We start from the raw sequence: 18,527 nt of genomic DNA, 5'->3' as shown, positions 1-18,527 counted from the left end.
TAGGACTCCCCTTGATAGGTCAGGATGCACTACACAAAGGAAGCAGCTACTAGGGTAGGAGAGTGCACATGTGGGTTTTTCAGGTTAGGCAGTACTTTGAGGTGCTCTGATGAACACCCGCCAGTCGATATACAGCAAGAGAAGTCAAACGGCGTTCAGAATAAATATACTTCAACAGTGTTATTTTTTTTTCAGTGAACTGTCGCAGTATCCGTAATAAAGTTCGCGAATTTACTGCCCTGCAGTAAAGTTCTTGTGCTAAAATTATTCTTGGGACCGAGAGCTGGCTGAAACTTGAAGTAGAAAGCTCTGACATATTTAGGGAGTCGCGGAACGTATATCGGAAACACAGATAGAGGCCATAGGAGGCGAAATGTTCGTTCCAAAAAGTGGTTCAAATGGCTCTGAGCCCTATGGGACTTAACATCTGAGGTCATCAGTCCCCTATAACGTAGAACTACTTAAACCTAACTAACCTAAGAGCATCACACACATCCATGCCCGGGGCAGGATTCGAACCTGCAACCGCAGCGGTCGCGCAGTTCCAGACTGAAGCGGCCGGCTGTTCATTGCAGTTGACAAAAATATTGTCTCTATTGAGGTCGAAGTTAAATGTGGCAGTGAGTCATCTGGTCGCGTATAACAGGTATAGGTAAAACCAAGTTAATTTCGTCCATAGCCCGTAAATAATCAGATTGGAAAATTTGGAAATCTGTGGTAAGGTCTTATGGGACCAAACAGCTGAGGTCATCGGTCCCTAAGCTTACACACTACTTAAATTAACTTAAACTACCTTATGCTAAGGACGACACACACACCCATGCCTCGAACCTCCGATGGGGGTGCTGCGCGGACCGTGACAAGACGACTCAGACCGCGTGGTCCTAAAATAATCAGATCATGAAATACTAGTTGGAAACGACTTTAACCTACCGAGTATAGATTGGGATGTCTATGGATTCATTGCGAGGGTTACAGACACAGTCATGCTAAATATTTTTGAACACGTTTTCTGAAAACTGTGTTCAGCAGCTAGCTCGGCAGCACCAACGCAATGTAAATATCTTCGATCTTGTTGCTACAAATACGCCGGACCTTATCGACAATGCCAGTATAGAAACGGAGATTAGCGATCACGTTGTTATTATAGCAACTATGATAAAGTAAGTTAATAAATCAGTCAAGAAGACTAGGAGAGTGTTTCTGCTAGATAGAGCAGATTAGTAGTTACTAGCATCTCACTTAGACAGTTAATTGGCATCACTTAGTTCCAGTAAGATGGATGTAGAGGAATTATGGGCAAAGTTTAATCAGACAGTAAATCGTGGTCTTGAGAGTTATGTGCCTACTAAGTGGATAAAGGATGGAAAAGACCAGCCACGGCTTAACAACGAAATTCGAAAGATGCTGACGAAGCAGAGGCTGTTGCACTCTCAGCACGAAAGGGAACACACAAATGACAAGTGAAGGTTAGTAGAGGTTCGTGCGTCTGTGAAAAGGTCTATGCACGAAGCATACAACAGCTACCACTGTCACACCTTAGCAAAATATCTGGCAAAGAACCGGAGAAAATTTTGGTCTTGCGTAAAATAGCGAAGTGGGTCTAAGGCTTCCATTCACTCCCTTGTTGACCAGTCTGGTGCGGCAGTTGATGACAGCAAAACGAAAGCCAAAGTTCACGTTCAGGAAATCGTTCACACAGGAGAATTGTACAAACATTCCGTCATTTGACCATCGGACAGATTCCTGTATGGACGACATAGTAATAAGCATCCCTGGCGCGGAGAAACAACTGAAAGACTTCTACATCTACATCTACATCTACATGTACATGGATACTCTGCAAATCACGTTTAAGTGCCTGGCAGAGGTTCATCAAACCACCCTCAAAATCTCTATTTTCCAATTCCGTATAGCGCGCAGAAAGTATGAACACCTATATCTTTCCGTACGAGCTCTGATTTCCCTTATTTTAACGTGGTGCTCGCTCCTCCCTATGTAGGTCGTTGTCAACAAAATATTTTCGCATTCAGAGGAGAAAGTTGGCGATTGGAATTTCGTGAGAAGATTTCGTCGCGACGAAAAACGTCTTTCTTTTAATGATGTCCATCCCAAATCCTGTATCATTTCTGTGACACTTTTTCCCATTTCTTTGAACTTTTTCGATGTACTCCGTCAGTCCTATCTGATAAGGATCCCACACCGCGGAGCAGTATTCTAAAAGAGGACGGACAAGCGTAGTGTAGGCAGTCTCCTTAGTAGGTCTATTACATTTTCTAAGTGTCCTGCCAATAAAACGCAGTCTTTGGTTAGCCTTCCCCACATTTTCTGTATCTTCCTTACAATTCAAGTTCTTCGTAATTGTAATACTTAGGTATTTAGTTGAATTTATGGCTTTTACATTAGACTGATTTATCGTGTAACCGAAGTTTGAGTTCCTTTTAGCACTCATGTGGAATACCTCACACTTTTCGTTATTTGGGGTCAACTGCCACTTTCCGCACCACTCAGATATTTTTTCTAAATCGTTTTGAAGTTTGTTTTGATCTTCTGATGACTTTACTAGTCGAGATACGACGGCGTCATCTGCAATCAACCGAAGACGGCTGCTCAGATTGTCTCCGAAATCGTTTATATGGATAAGGAACAGCAAAGGGCCTATAACACTACCTTGGGGAACGCCAGAAATCACTTCTGTTCTACTCGATGACTTTCCGTCAATTACTACGAACTGTGACCTCTCTGACAGGAAATCACAAATCCAGTCACATAACTGAGACGACATTTCATAAGCACGCAATTTCATTACGAAGCGCTTGTGTGGTACAGTAAAGCCTTCCGGAAATATTGAAATACGGAATCGATCTGAAAACCTTTGTCGATAGCACTCAACACTTCATATGAATAAAGAGCTAATTGTGTTTCACAGAAACGATGTTTTCTAAACCGATGTTGACTGTGTGTCAATAGACCGTTTTCTTCGAGGTAATTCATAATGTTCGAACACAATATATGTTCCAAAATCCTGTTGCATAACGTTAACGATATGGGCCTGTAATTTAGTGGATTATTCCTACTACCATTCTTGAATATTGGTGTAACCTGTGCAACTTTCCAGTCTTTGGGTACGGAGCTTTTGTCGAGCGAACGGTGTGTATGATTGTTAAGTGTGGAGCTAATGCATCAGCATACTCCGAAAGAAACCTAATTGGTGTACAGTCTGGACCAGAAGACTTGCTTTTATTAAGTGATATAAGTTGCTTCACTACTCCGAGGATATTTACTACTATGTTACTCATGTTGGCAGCTATTCTCGATTCGAATTCTGGGATATTTACTTTGTCTTCTTTTGTGAAGGCATTTCGGAAGGCTGTGTTTAGTAACTCTGCTTTGGCAGCACTGTCTTCGATAGTATCTCCATTTCTATCGCGCATAGAAGGCATTGATTGTTTCTTGGCGCTAACATACTTCACATACAACCAGAATCTCTTTGGATTTTCTGCCAGGTTTCAAGACAAAGTTTCGTTGTGGCAATTGTTATAAGCATGTCGCATTGAAGTCCGCGCTAAATTTCGAGCTTCTGCAAAAGATCGCCAATCTTGGGGATTTAGCTTCTGTTTAAATTTGGCATGTCTGTTTCGTTGTTTCTGCAACTTGAAATCAAATAAATCAACAGGTCCGGATGGAATCGTAGTTCGATTTTACAGAGTACCCTACGGCATTGATCCCTTACCTAGCTTGCGTTTATCGTGAATATCTCGCCCAGTACAATGTCCGAAACGACTGGAAAAATAGCCCAGATGACTCCATTATGCAGGGTGAAAAGTATTTAAACCGACAAACTCTGGGAGGTTGTAGGGGACATCAGAACAAATGAGACCGATGCCCGTAGCAGTCTGGTCACTTCAATCCCCCAAACCAACCAACCAAAACAAATATTTTTTCCCTAGTGTAATTTTTTTCCTACGAGGAGTATTTGAACCGGTACCGGAAGATTTCTCTGGTGACAAATTATTTAAATCAACAAACACTTTTTCATTTTTTATGACCAATTTCAATTACAGCAGATTTTCAAAAATTCCTCCATTGACACGTAAATAAAGGTTACACCGTCAGATCATGTTCTGACACGGGCAAAAACCCCAGGAGTATCTTGATTTGTTCCTGTTGCTGCTACTATCCGGGCAACCAGATCGTCTTCTGATGCAACAGGAGTTGCGTAAATAAGGTTGTGCATCTCTCCACAAACAAAAAGTCCAGAGGGGACATATCTGGGCATCGTACAGGCCATGGTACAGGACCGCCTCTGCCAATCAAAGTTTCTGGGAACCGTCTGTCCAGGAATCGCCGCACACGACGACTGAAATGTGCCGGCGCCCCGTCATGTTGGAACCACATGCGTTGTCTTGTAGGGATCGTGACGTCTTCCAGCAATTCTGGCAATGCTCTGGCGAGAAAACTGTAATGGTGCCTGCTATTTAATGGCCTAGGTAGCAGATACGGCCCAATTAAACAGTTCCCAACAACGCCGACCCACACATTAACGAAGAACCGCACTTGATGAGCGCTAGTAACAGTGGCATGTGGGTTATCCTCACTCCAAACATGCGAATTGTGCATGTTGAAGACTCCATCATGCCCGAACGTTGCTTCATCGGTAAACAACACAGAGGATGGAAATTTAGGATGCATTTCACATTGTTCCAAGTACCACTGCGAAAACTGTGCTCTGGGTGGATGATCAACTGGTTCCAGGTTGTGGACACGCTGTAAGTGAAAGGGACGTAACAATTGCTCTCGAAGGACTGTTTTACATTCGTCTGATTCGTTCTCATGTCACCTGCAATTGCACGAGTGCTGATTGAAGGATCTCGCTCCACATGCTGCAAGACAGCTTCCTCAAATTGCAGCGTTCTTACCGTGCAACGGCGTCCCTGTCCACGTAATCTGCTAAATGACCCGGTCTCACGCAGTCGTTGGTACACAGCAGCAAAGGTCGTATGATGCGGGACACGGTGATTAGGATATTGTCGTTGATAAACCCGCTGTGCATCTCGTCCGTTGTGGTGCGCTACGTAGTACACACCAACCATATCAGTGTACTCACTCCAGGTGTATCGCTCAAAAATGGCACTCAATGGGACTCAACATCTTAGGTCATAAGTCCCCTAGAACTTAGAACTCCTTAAACCTAACTAACCTAAGGACATCACACACACCCATGCCCGAGGCAGGATTCGAACCTGCGACCGTAGCAGCGCTAGACCACCGCGGCCGGCTGTATCGCTCCATTAGTAAACAGAGACAATGCACTACTTCACTGGTGGACAGCAGTTGGCTGCAACTGAAGAACGCAATACGGCCTCTGACAACTGAAGAGCGTAATACGGCCTCCACCGGTTTAAATTATCCTCATAGGAAAAAATATTTGTTTTGATGTCCCCCACGCCGGCCGCGGTGGTCTAGCGGTTCTGGCGCTGCAGTCCGGAACCGCGGGACTGCTACGGTCGCAGGTTCGAATCCTGCCTCGGGCATGGGTGTGTGTGATGTCCTTAGGTTAGTTAGGTTTAAGTAGCTCTAAGTTCTAGGGGACTTATGACCTAGGATGTTGAGTCCCATAGTGCTCAGAGCCATTTGAACCATTTGATGTCCCCCCACAACCTCTCAGAGTTTGTCGGTTTAAATACACTCCTGGAAATGGAAAAAAGAACACATTGACACCAGTGTGTCAGACCCACCATACTTGCTCCGGATACTGCGAGAGGGCTGTACAAGCAATGATCACACGCACGGCACAGCGGACACACCAGGAACCGCGGTGTTGGCCGTCGAATGGCGCTAGCTGCGCAGCATTTGTGCACCGCCGCCGTCAGTGTCAGCCAGTTTACCGTGGCATACGGAGCTCCATCGCAGTCTTTAACACTGGTAGCATGCCGCGACAGCGTGGACGTGAACCGTATGTGCAGCTGACGGACTTTGAGCGAGGGCGTATAGTGGGCATGCGGGAGGCCGGGTGGACGTACCGCCGAATTGCTCAACACGTGGGGCGTGAGGTCTCCACAGTACATCGATGTTGTCGCCAGTGGTCGGCGGAAGGTGCACGTGCCCGTCGACCTGGGACCGGACCGCAGCGACGCACGGATGCACGCCAAGACCGTAGGATCCTACGCAGTGCCGTAGGGGACCGCACCGCCACTTCCCAGCAAATTAGGGACACTATTGCTCCTGGGGTATCGGCGACGACCATTCGCAACCGTCTCCATGAAGCTGGGCTACGGTCCCGCACACCGTTAGGCCGTCTTCCGCTCACGCCCCAACATCGTGCAGCCCGCCTCCAGTGGTGTCGCGACAGGCGTGAATGGAGGGACGAATGGAGACGTGTCGTCTTCAGCGATGAGAGTCGCTTCTGCCTTGGTGCCAATGATGGTCGTATGCGTGTTTGGCGCCGTGCAGGTGAGCGCCACAATCAGGACTGCATACGACCGAGGCACACAGGGCCAACACCCGGCATCATGGTGTGGGGAGCGATCTCCTACACTGGCCGTACACCACTGGTGATCGTCGAGGGGACACTGAATAGTGCACGGTACATCCAAACCGTCATCGAACCCATCGTTCTACCATTCCTAGACCGGCAAGGGAACTTGCTGTTCCAACAGGACAATACACGTCCGCATGTATCCCGTGCCACCCAACGTGCTCTAGAAGGTGTAAGTCAACTACCCTGGCCAGCAAGATCTCCGGATCTGTCCCCCATTGAGCATGTTTGGGACTGGATGAAGCGTCGTCTCACGCGGTCTGCACTTCCAGCACGAACGCTGGTCCAACTGAGGCGCCAGGTGGAAATGGCATGGCAAGCCGTTCCACAGGACTACATCCAGCGTCTCTACGATCATCTCCATGGGAGAATAGCAGCCTGCATTGCTGCGAAAGGTGGATATACACTGTACTAGTGCCGACATTGTGCATGCTCTGTTGCCTGTGTCTATGTGCCTGTGGTTCTGTCAGTGTGATCATGTGATGTATCTGACCCCAGGAATGTGTCAATAAAGTTTCCCCTTCCTGGGACAATGAATTCACGGTGTTCTTATTTCAATTTCCAGGAGTGTACTTTTCATCCTGTATAAGACGGGTAAAAAAACAGACACGCAAAATTAAAGACGAATATTCCTAACTTCTGTTTGCTGCAGAATCCTTGAACATTCTCAGTTCGAATATAATAAACTTTCTTGAGAGTGATAAGCTTATGTCCACGAATCAGCATAGTTTTAGAAAGCATCGCACGTGCGAAAATCGGCTTGCCTTTTTCTCATATAATGTACTGCGAACTATGGACGAAAGGCCACAGCCAGATTCCATATTTCTAGATTTCCGGAAAGCATTTGACTTGGTGCCTCAATACAGGTGTTAATGACGATAAGAGCGAATGGAATAAGTTCACAGATATCTGAGTAGCTCGAAGGCTTCTTAAATAACAGAAACCATTATGTCGTCCTCGACGGTGAGTGTACATCAGAGACAGGGAAGTGTGACAGGACCGCTGTTGTTCTCTCTGTACACAAATGATTTGGCGGACAGGGTGAGCAGAAATCTGCGGTTGTTTGCTGATGACGCCTTAGTGTACGGTAAGGTATGGAAATTGAGTGACTGTAGGAAGACAGAGGGCGACTTGGACAAAATTTCCTGTTGGTGGTTCGCAGCTCGTGGTCGTGCGGTAGCGTTCTCCCTTCCCACGCCCGGGTTCTCGTGTTCGATTCCCGGCGGGGTCAGGGATTTTCTCTGCCTCGAGACGACTGGGTGTTGTGTGATGTCCTTAGGTTAGTTAGGTTTAAGTAGTTCTAAGTTCTAGGGGACTGATGACCTTAGAAGTTAAGTCCCATAGTGCTCAGACCCATTTTTTTTGTCTGTCACTACTAAAAACAATCAGAAAAACGTAGACGGAGATAGGCCGGACCAGGAATAAGGGTCACACGTAAGCAACAAGGAAACTAGGAACAAGGAAGCTAGACATTTCCTTTCCTGTTCACTTGCAAATAGAGCGAGGCAAAACTGATTGTCTATAAGCCTCCGTACGAGCCCTAATTCCTCTAATCTTGTCTTAAGGGTCCTTACGTGAAATGTGCGTTGGTGGCCGTAGAATCGTTCTGCAGTCGGCCACAGATGCCTTTTCTCTAAATTTCGTCAATAGTGCTTCGCTAAAAGAACGTCGCCTCCCACCAGGAACTCCCATTTTGGTTTACGAAGCAGAAGAATGGCTCTGGACTGCTCCGATGTCCTCCTTTAATCCGACCTGTTGGAGATCCCAAACAATCGAGCTGCAGTGTGTCGAGCAGCACACTACTAATACTGTATTCGAACGTTACATGATTGTTTTTCCTACTCAGTCGCATTAACTTACATTTTCCTACATTTAATGTGAGCTGCCATTCATCATAACATCTAAAAATTCAAAGTCACTCTACATCTTTCTGCAGTCACTCATCGACGACACTGTAACGTACAACACAGCGTCATCAGCAAACAGCCATAAACTGCTATTCATCCTGTCTGTAAAACACTTATGTATCGATACTTATTATAAAAATGGATGTACACTAAATAGCAAAAAAAACTGGGTCACATTAAACAAACAGACAGAAAAATTTGACTATTTGGTAACAGCGGCATAAAAATCTGGACAGGGTGTGATGTCAGACTGAGGACGCGTGTCATGGATGTAGGAAATGCAAGCTATCCAAAGTTCACTCTGTATTCCTCTGTGGCCAGTGTGGTAAGAGTTGCTTACTTTTACGACACAAATTATGGATCTGACTGAATATCCGAATCGCAGCGGGAGCATCTGGATAACAACAAACGTGAGGCACAAAAGCTATAAAAGTTTTAAGAACGCTCTTATAATGGCTCCTTATCTACCGTTCAGGCGTAACTAAGACTGAAAAACCAATTTAACCAACAAATTTTTGTTTTCTAAAATCGCTTGTGTCCGTCTTTTGAAACTTGAAATGGTAGCTTCGGACGTTTTAGAGTGAAGATAAAAGCAACAAAATTATCTTCGATGAGCATATAGACTCAAGTATTCAGGAAATCATTTTGACGTCTGTCTCACATGGTTTGATAGACAGAGGAGTAGGGTAATGAAATGGTTGAAATGGCTCTGAGCACTATGGGACTCAACATCTTAGGTCATAAGTCCCCTAGAACTTAGAACTACTTAAACCGAACTAACCTAAGGACATCACACACACCCATGCCCGAGGCAGGATTCGAACCTGCGACCGTAGCAGTCCCGCGGTTCCGGACTGCAGCGCCAGAACCGTTAGACCACCGCGGCCGGCGGAGTAGGGTAATAGTCTCCAAAAAATACAGAGTTCAGAGCTACAAGTTTGCACTTCATTCCTTATCTTTTGGAAGAATTCACTATAATGAAAAAGATGGCGAAATTTCGGACAACGTTTACCCAAATTATGAAATCGAGTATGAGAGTAACAAAATAGCTGGCCTTACTGCATATCGGCTTCGCTATAATTCTAATACGCTTTTTTTCTTATTTTCGTGAGCTCTGATGCACTTTATTTCCTGTGAGCGCTGAATCTTTCTTAATTTTGACACTGTCATGAGAATTTTTCTTTGTTCTGATTTTTGATGACATTGTAATATTTTAGCTGGACGTTAAGAGGAATCACTTAAGTGGAGACGTGGCTATGTATGCTTTAGTTCAGTGGGAGGAATTTGCAACGTAAGGTAAAGTAACAAGGTTGCTACAGAGCTTATAGTAGTCGATATGTGGTACCGTCTTTATCCTCGTCTCGCGTGTAAAGCCGAGACTTGCGGGCTTTCCAAAAATAACTACGCACCCTCCGACTCAACGTTGCAATATTAAAAGTTTAGCCTGGTTTCGTTGTCTAGGGGCTGAGACACGTAGTTGCCGCATTGCAGGCCAAATACTGCGGAGTCTGCAGTATGCAATATGAATATACACATGAATCGAATGGTCGAAGTTCCTATCACTCGGCAATTACGAATTTTGAACATAACATAGACGTTTACAGATGAAAGATTGCAATTCGCTATAAACGATATTCACTTTCTCGACAGTTATATACATCGTGGATGTCTCAGTAGCTTCACGAGCAAGTTATCTGATTTCTACAGCAGCAGAAAAGACATTGAGGGGCTTCAGGCGCAGGTAAACACAAGAATCGTACCTGAGCTACGCGCTTCTTTACATTTCATGTAATAGGGCAGATGTTCGTGGAATCTCTTTTCCTGGCGGCGGGACAGTGATTGACACTATTTGATCAAGTCTCATATCTGTAATGTCGTTGAAATTCTCTTAGAGGCTTCTTTCTAATGCTACAGAGAAGAATAATGTCGGTGTCGGAAATCGGCGACTACAAACGATAAAAATCACTTGCGAACGTCTGAAAATTCTCCATATTGTCAGCTATAGCTTTGAGAAAACCGCACCTCGATGTATTTCAAAATGGTTCAAATGGCTCTGAGCACTATGGGACTTAACATCTCAGGTCATCAGTCCCCTAGAACTTAGAACTACTTAAACCTAACTAACCTAAGGACATCACACACATCCATGCCCGAGGCAGGATTCGAACCTGCGACCGTAGCGGTCGCGCGGTTCAAGACTGAGGCGCCTAGAACCGCTCGGCCACATCGGCCGGCCAGCTCGATGTATTTATTCAGTCTGTATATACGAGTGTGTGCTGAAAAGTAATTCCTCCGAATATTTTATGTGAAAACACTTAAGGCTTTTTAAATAAAACAAACGTTAACATTCTACATCTTTATTCTCCGTGTGCTCTGCCACTAACGTGTAACATGGCGACGGCTAACGTTAACTGCGTTGGTGCGTGCTGTAATCCAGTTTCGAATCCGAAGAGTTCGTCAAAATGCCTCTCCTTCAGCGCCCGCATCTCGTGGTCGTGCGGTAGCGTTCTCGCTTCCCACGCCCGGGTTCCCGGGTTCGATTCCCGGCGGGGTCAGGGATTTTCTCTGCCTCGTGATGGCTGGGTGTTGTGTGCTGTCCTTAGGTTAGTTAGGTTTAAGTAGTTCTAAGTTCTAGGGGACTGCTGACCATAGATGTTAAGTCCCATAGTGCTCAGAGCCATTTGAACCATTTGAACCTCTCCTTCAGCATGAAAATGCTACAATACACGAGTGCTGCGAAATCTGTAAAAATCCGACGCCTTGGGTTCATTGTCATCGAGCATCCTTCACAGCCGGCCGCGGTGGCCGAGCGGTTCTAGGCGCTTCAGTCCGGAACCGCGCGACTGCTACGGACGAAGGTTCGAATCCTGCCTGGTGCATGGATGTGTGAGATGTCCTTAGGTTAGTTAGGTTTTAGTATTTCTAAGTTCTAGGGGACTGATGACCTCAGATAGTGGTCAGCGCCATTTGAACCATTTTTTGAACCATCCTCCACACTCTCCCGGCTTGGCCACATTCGATTTTCATCTGTTTCCAAAACTTAAAGAACGCCTTCGAGGACTTCACTTTGACAGTAATGAAGCGATGAAAGCAGAGGTGAGGTAGCGGCTCCGCCAACAGAGTCGAACTTCCTACAGTGACAGCATCAACAAACTTGTCTCTCGTTGGGAGAAATGTATTCGTCACCATTGTGACTATTTTGAGAAATAAATATCGAGACACGAAGAATAAAGTGGTAAAAAAAATTCGTAGGTATTAATTTTCAGCTCGCTCTCGTAACATCATTACTGAAAACTATTTTGAATGTAGAGTAAAGGTGAACGTTACGGGGCAGTTCGTATCTGGGGTGCCTGTCTTAGCTGCTAGATCCTATATACCATACCAGTTGTTCCTCTTAAGTGTCGTCAGGCGCATTTTCACTGGTGTTTCGGGAGATATTTGGAATTTCATTTTTGCAATGTGTAGCTGATGTCACCCCAAACAAATACTGCTCGTCACGTCTTTCATACGTTGCCCAGCGTGGGCGGAAGCGTCGGCTTTTTCTACCATTTCGAACAAAATTATTTTTAATGCAGAATTTTACCACCCTATTTGACAGAGTGGTCCCAGTACTTGCCAGGGTAGCCGAGAGCGCTAACACGCTACTTCCTGGACTCGGGTAGGCGCGGCGGATTAACGACGACGGCTGGTGTGCCGGCCAGCCTGGATGTGGTTTTTAGGCGGTTTTCCACATCCTACTAGGTGAATACCGGGCTGGTCCCCACGTCCTGCCTCAGTTACACGACTCGCAGACATTTGCAACACATTCACACTATTTCACGATTTACACTTGACGCAGACATCTGGGGTACACTAATCCCATCTCGGTGGGTATGGGGTGGCGGCAGGAAGGGCATCCGGCCACCCCTTACAATTAACCAGGCCAAATCCCTACTTAACCCTGCCGACCCTGCGCACAATGTGGGATAAAGGCGGTAGCGAAATAAAGGAAGAAAGAATTTGACAGAGTGATCCCAGATTAGTCCAACGTGACTTTCGTTTTATTAGTATGTATTAGCAGAGACACTGGAACTCGTAGAATAACCAGTACTCCAGCAGTGACTAAGTAGCGCTGCTTCATGGCGGCAGCTGTCGGCGCAGGCCAGGGTGCTGCTCAGTCATTGCTGGAGTATTGGTTATTCTTGATGTTATAATGTCGCTGTTAATACATATCGATAAAACGAATATCGGAGTAGTCTGTGACTGCTCTATCGATTCGGTTCGTGAAAATCCACTTAAAATCATTTTGTTTATTATGGAAAATAAACCGACGCTTTCCGTTGACACCGGGCGTCGCATGAAAGATGTGATGAGCAATATTTGTTTGGGGTGACAGCAGTTACGCACTGAAAAAACTAATTTGCATAAAGTGCCGGTGTCTTATTTTTGTATCTAGTAGTCATTCATCATACATAGCCATGTTGTGTGTGTCTCCTAAGAGTCCTGAAGAGCATTTTCTCTGGTGTTGCGCCAGACGTTGGTAATCATGTCCGTCTTTGATTTGTCAATAGACGAAACGTAGTTCCCGCTCTTCTCTATGCTGACGAGGCAAAAGGCTTTAAACTAAAATATTTTGCGAGGGTGTGATAAAGTAATTAAGTTTGCGGCAGGCTGTTTCCAGACAGAAGCCGTTAGCTGTAACACACGGATAAGATCAGTGGTTGAGGCAGTATGGGAGGTGTTCTGCTTGGTGGGTTTTTGTTGCAGCTCGTCATCGTGGTGCGATATGAGCGATGTCACAACGGATGTATGCAAGGAGGCTAACAGCTCGGCAGGGCCATCAGCTGAAGGTGTGGTCCCCACGGCGGCTGGCTCAGCTCCGCAGTATATATAGCGACGGCAGTCACCGTCTGCTAACAGTCTCTCGTCAACCATGGCTTACAAGGTGCGTACCACCAGCGTTCTCTACACCTTTGTATCGAAACTATGGCAATTTAATGCCGCTTCTTCTCAGTGTCATGCTAACAGCGAGTTTGGAAGTTTTGTTATAAGTGCAACTCTCACTTGGAATCTTGTTTTCTATATTTTTGTACGTACCTATGCGTTCTAGTAATCTGCCATCTGTGACAAGGTACCACAGCTTTTGTTTGTAGGCCCAACATCCCCAATAATACCTTGTATTTCGGTATCCTTCCAAAACACAAACTTCTCCCCCCCCCCCCCCTCCCCGGGCAATAGACTAATAATAATGAATAATAATAATGATACACACATTTAAAAAACAGCGGCAGAGGTCGCACTCAAATTGTGCGACTTTACTGTCCAATTACCTCGTAAATATTCTTACCGAGTGTTCGAAACATTAGATTTATTATTTTGCATCGGTTTCTATACAGCGCACTGATTTTGTTTTTAAATCCCACGACAATCCATGTTTTCTTCGAATACGTTACCGGGTTTTCTTAAATTTCTAGTTATATGCAACGTTTGGTGCGCTGTAATAACCATGAGGCCAAATTCCTTATTCTTATTATTTAATTTAATAATTCAGATTAGAATATATGCACTGCATTCAGATTGACGTAGTGCCTGCGTATTGGCTTCTGCATCGAGATTTTCGGTCGACGTTTGTTCAACTATTTCCCTGACGTTTCGCCAGCACGAAGGGCTGGCGTTGTCAAAAGTTTACCCCCGCTTGCTGGTAGCAGACTGAAGTCGAGTCCGCAGCCGAAGATGGGGAATAAGTAACCCGCCTTCCCAACGTCGCAGGATTTTCTTTGGTTAATGTCATTGTGGTTCTCCCCTTGCTACTTGCAACGGTCGTTCAGTTCAGAACACGAATAACAGCTTGAAGCTTTCTTCTTTATTAATGAAACTGTTGTCATGTTTGCGAATTTCTATGGCTCTCAAAGTCGGGAATCTTCGTCAAGGCGAATTTTGTTACACGCTGACACGGACGTTCTCACTGTGGGAAGAGCTACCACGCCCGCTTGTTCAGAGAAGCCATAGAAATTCATAAACATGAGATGCGGTATAGGTAGGTGAGAGAGATGTGGAACTCAACACTGGCGATGTAATATTTTTTAGCCGTCCAGTTGACAAAAAAATGGCTCTGAGCACTATGGGACTTAACATCTGTGATCATCAGTCCCCTAGAACTTAGAACTACTTAAACCTAACTAACCTAAGGACATCACACACATCCATGCCCGAGGCATGATTCGAACCTGCGACCGTAGCAGTCGCTCGTTTCCGGACTGAGCGCCTAGAACCGCGAGACCACCGCGGCCGGCCGTCCAGTTGACAGTCCATACATTAATTGTGAATTAATCTACTCTTTTTAAGTAACTAGCTCATCACGAGCGCCTAAGACAAACTCATTCATTAAGGAAAAAAAAACGATTGGATCCGAGTTTCAATTTATAGAGACTCGTGAAAATTGTGAAATGAAATTGTTGACTTACCTACAACATGCGGTAGTTAGATTTAGAAATAAAATCGTTTCTGATTTTTTTCTAGTCTATGGCCCCTCCCTAAATTTGAGGTGATAAAGGCGTACTACACTGCGCTACACAATTAAAGAATTACTTTTTCGAAACCCAGTAACTGACTCACACTGAGACGCGAAAGTTTGAAATTTGGAGCAAAGGTGCCTACGAGCTTCTTCTGTAATAGTGAACGTCGTGGCACCCTGCGACGTCACCCTCGATTTCGACGACGGTTCATATATCAAGACGTCGACATATGTGAAAAAAAGCCAGAGCTCAGAAGGGTTGGGTTGGGTTTTTTGGGGAAGGAGACCAAACAGCGAGGTCATCGGTCTCATTGGATTAGGGAACGACGGAGAAGGAAATCCGCCGTGCCCTTTCAAAAGAACCATCCCGGCATTTTCCAGGAGCGATTTAGGGAAATCACGAAAAATCTAAATCAGGATGGTCGGACGCGGGATTGAACCGTCGTCGTCCGGAATGCGAGTCCAGTGTGCTAGCCACTGCGCCACCTCGCTCGGTCCAGAGCTCATAAGTTCGTGTGTAAGGTTAATAACGTCACATCGTTTATGTGAAGTGTCAGGTGAGTTAATGATGTCACTTCGACACCAAATTTCACCAAAATTCGGCCCTACACCACCGTGGCCGTGTCACTCGATGGGAAAGTCGTCACCCCATCGCCTCGTACCCACACTTCACCACTTATTTTGATGCCACTGCAATTCAGGTCAGAACCGCGTCACCCAACGTTGAAGTCGTGCGGTTTTCTTATGGATGGCCGAGGAAGAAATTTCGAACACACCGCTCGACACGAATAGACCTCAGGGGGTGGCATAAAAGGTATCAATGTGACAAAAATGGTTCAAATGGCTCTGAGCACTATGCGACTTAACTTCTGAGGTCATCAGTCGCCTAGAACTTAGAACTAATTAAATCTAACTAACCTAAGGACATCACACACATCCATGCCCGAGGCAGGATTCGAACCTGCGACCGTAACAGTCGCTCGGTTTCGGACTGTAGCGCCTATAACCGCACGGCCACTCCGGCCGGCTTGTCAATGTGAGCACCCCTTTCCTTGGGGCTTTGATTCTGGCACATTTCGAGTACGAAAACAACAGTTCTACGTGCGATGACCAACAGGACGTCGTTCTTGACCACCTTCGACGCTGCTCACACCTTCCCTTCCCGCCGGACATTTCAATCCCTCGTCTAAGAATCCCCAGTTTGGTAACACCCTCAGTGGCACCCACCGACATTTTTTTGAGAGTTTTAAAAATGTGACTTTAGAGAGAAACCCTGAGAAATAGTCCTAGACATCTGCAGGAAGGTAGCTAGTATTGGACGGATGTCAAGTGGTTGCCTGGGTGCAGGTGCCTAGGACTGCTTTGAAGGTTTTCTCTGTAAAGGCACATTTTTAAAATTCTCAATAAATGTGGGCGGGGGTCGTTGAGTGTACTGCCGAATCGGAAGGGCCTTAGAGGGACTCTTTGCCGTCGTATTGACATATGTGTCAATGTCGTACCCCTCCATGTTCACGTCGCAGGAAGGCGTGAAACAGGAGGCCCGAAAACGCATAAGCAGCCTTTCCAGCTTCGGATCACGTTCAGATTTCATCGTATGATTTTGAACGGTTGCCAGTGGCTCCCACGAGTGCACAAGGGCAAAAATTTTGTTCACACTGCGCTCCAAAGGGGTGGTATCACGTTCAATTGGGATGCATCTCACAATGTCTTTAGAGAGAGGACGTCAGCAGCTTCAAATGTTGTAGATAACGTCATTCTGTAGCTCATCGCCCGCATCTCGTGGTCGTGCGGTAGCGTTCTCGCTTCCCACGCCCGGGTTTCCGGGTTCGATTCCCGGCGGGGTCAGGGATTTTCTCTGCCTCGTGATGGCTGGGTGTTGTGTGCTGTCCTTAGGTTCGTTAGGTTTAAGTAGTTCTAAGTTCTAGGGGACTTATGACCACAGCAGTTGAGTCCCATAGTGCTCAGAGCCATTTGAACCATTTTTTGTAGCTCATCACGCTGAGAACTATCGACCGCGAAATGTGCGAGAATAAAGCCCCAAGAAAAGGGAGGGTTTCATTGACGCCCATTATGCCATCCCCCGAGGCCTTTTCATGTCGAGTGGTGTGTCTGAAATCTCTTCCTCGGCCTCTCGTAAGTAAACAGCGTGATTTCAATGCTGAGTGACGCGGTGCTGACCCCCATCACAGAGGCGTCAAAAGAAGGGGCGAAATGTGGGTAAAAGGAGGTGTGAGGACATTTCAATCGTGTGTTACTTCCACTGCGGTATTGGGTAGAATTTTGGTGAAATTTGATGTCAGTGTGACATCATTAACCCACGTTGCACCCCGCATGAACTTCTGAGATGTGGCCTTTCTTCGCGTGTGTCGACACCTTGCTGTACGAAGCTTCGTCGAGCCCGAGGCTGATGTCGCAGAGCGCCACGGTTTTGCACAAATATAGATGAAGACTGTAGAAACCTTTGAGCCAAATTTCAGTCTTATACGTCGCAATGGGAGACAATTCCTAAATATCGAAAAAGTTATCCTTTAATTTCTTGTGCAGCGCATTTGCTTCCATTTCGAAAGTGGCTAGAAACGAAGCTGGGTAACTAAAGAGTAAAACAACTTTTCAGACTTTCCTAGAAGACGTTTGAATGATTCTTCTAATTTGGTTGTTGGACTGGTGTCAAACACATTTTCAGATGGTGAAATTGCCTTCTGGAAGGCAAAAGTCTTGAATAGGGTAATTATATTGCAGAGTCGGTCCTATGAGGTGGAAAGAGTTGTCCACATGAGAGCTCAGACTTCTGTGGTAGGAGAACTTACAACGTGCAGCTCTTAATCTCCAGATGTTTTAGGCTAATTCGCATGTCTCCCCACAATATGTTGCGTTGTAGGTAAGAAACACTGTTTGGTGCTGTCTGGCACAGTCGTTCAATTCAGGTAGCTCTTAGTGGTGTCCAGCAGGAGTAGAATTTCTGTTGTCACTTCGTTTCACACTCTTCTTTCCATCCATTTCGGCAGCCAGCTATACAAACCTTAATGTACCATTACGTTTAATATTCATCGTCTGATTGAAAATTTGTTCTCACAAACTTGGCACATCATTGCTTTGAAGAAGACAACGGAAGGATACATACTAAGAGATCAAGTGTGGTGTGATACCTAGCTTTCCTGTATCTCATACAAGTAAATTTACTGACAGTAGTGTTTTTAAATGGAAGACCGATGGTGAGTGCTACATGATACCTTGAACTGGCGGGTTCTCAACAGCCAATAAATACGGTGGACAAGGCTGCTGTACTTCTATGATGTTCAAGTTACTCACATATATTATCTAGGTAGATGTAATCTACGTAAAAAGTCTGCGTCCGGTATTCTACTGCCGCAAAGATCTAGGGATGTCTTGATACTTGATAGAAACGCTCAGGCCCTGACGCGACCACATTTTTAGGTGACTGTAGTGAGTGCATGTGCCAAATGCCTTGCCGCAGTGATAATACCGGTTCCCGTCAGATCTCTGTAGTGAAGCGCTGTCGGGCTGGTCCAGCGCTTGGATGGGTGACCAACTGGTATGCCGAGCGCTGTTGGCAAAAGGGGTACACTCA

The 18,527-nt window shown here is 45.7% G+C and overlaps 1 protein-coding gene across 1 annotated transcript in view; it reads left to right on the top strand.

The window, feature by feature from the left end:
- Window positions 1-13,357: 13,357 nt before the first annotated feature.
- LOC126183920 (cuticle protein-like) overlaps window positions 13,358-18,527 on the top strand; it is a 54,728-nt gene continuing 49,558 nt past the window's right edge. The window contains exon 1 of the mRNA XM_049926266.1: window positions 13,358-13,369. Coding sequence (XP_049782223.1) covers window positions 13,358-13,369 — 12 coding nt within the window. The remainder of the gene's footprint in view (window positions 13,370-18,527) is intronic.

The sequence above is a fragment of the Schistocerca cancellata genome, chromosome 4 (genome assembly GCF_023864275.1).
Source record: "Schistocerca cancellata isolate TAMUIC-IGC-003103 chromosome 4, iqSchCanc2.1, whole genome shotgun sequence".
Taxonomy (NCBI): Eukaryota; Metazoa; Arthropoda; class Insecta; order Orthoptera; family Acrididae; genus Schistocerca; species Schistocerca cancellata.
This window is presented reverse-complemented; position numbering and strand designations above follow the sequence as displayed.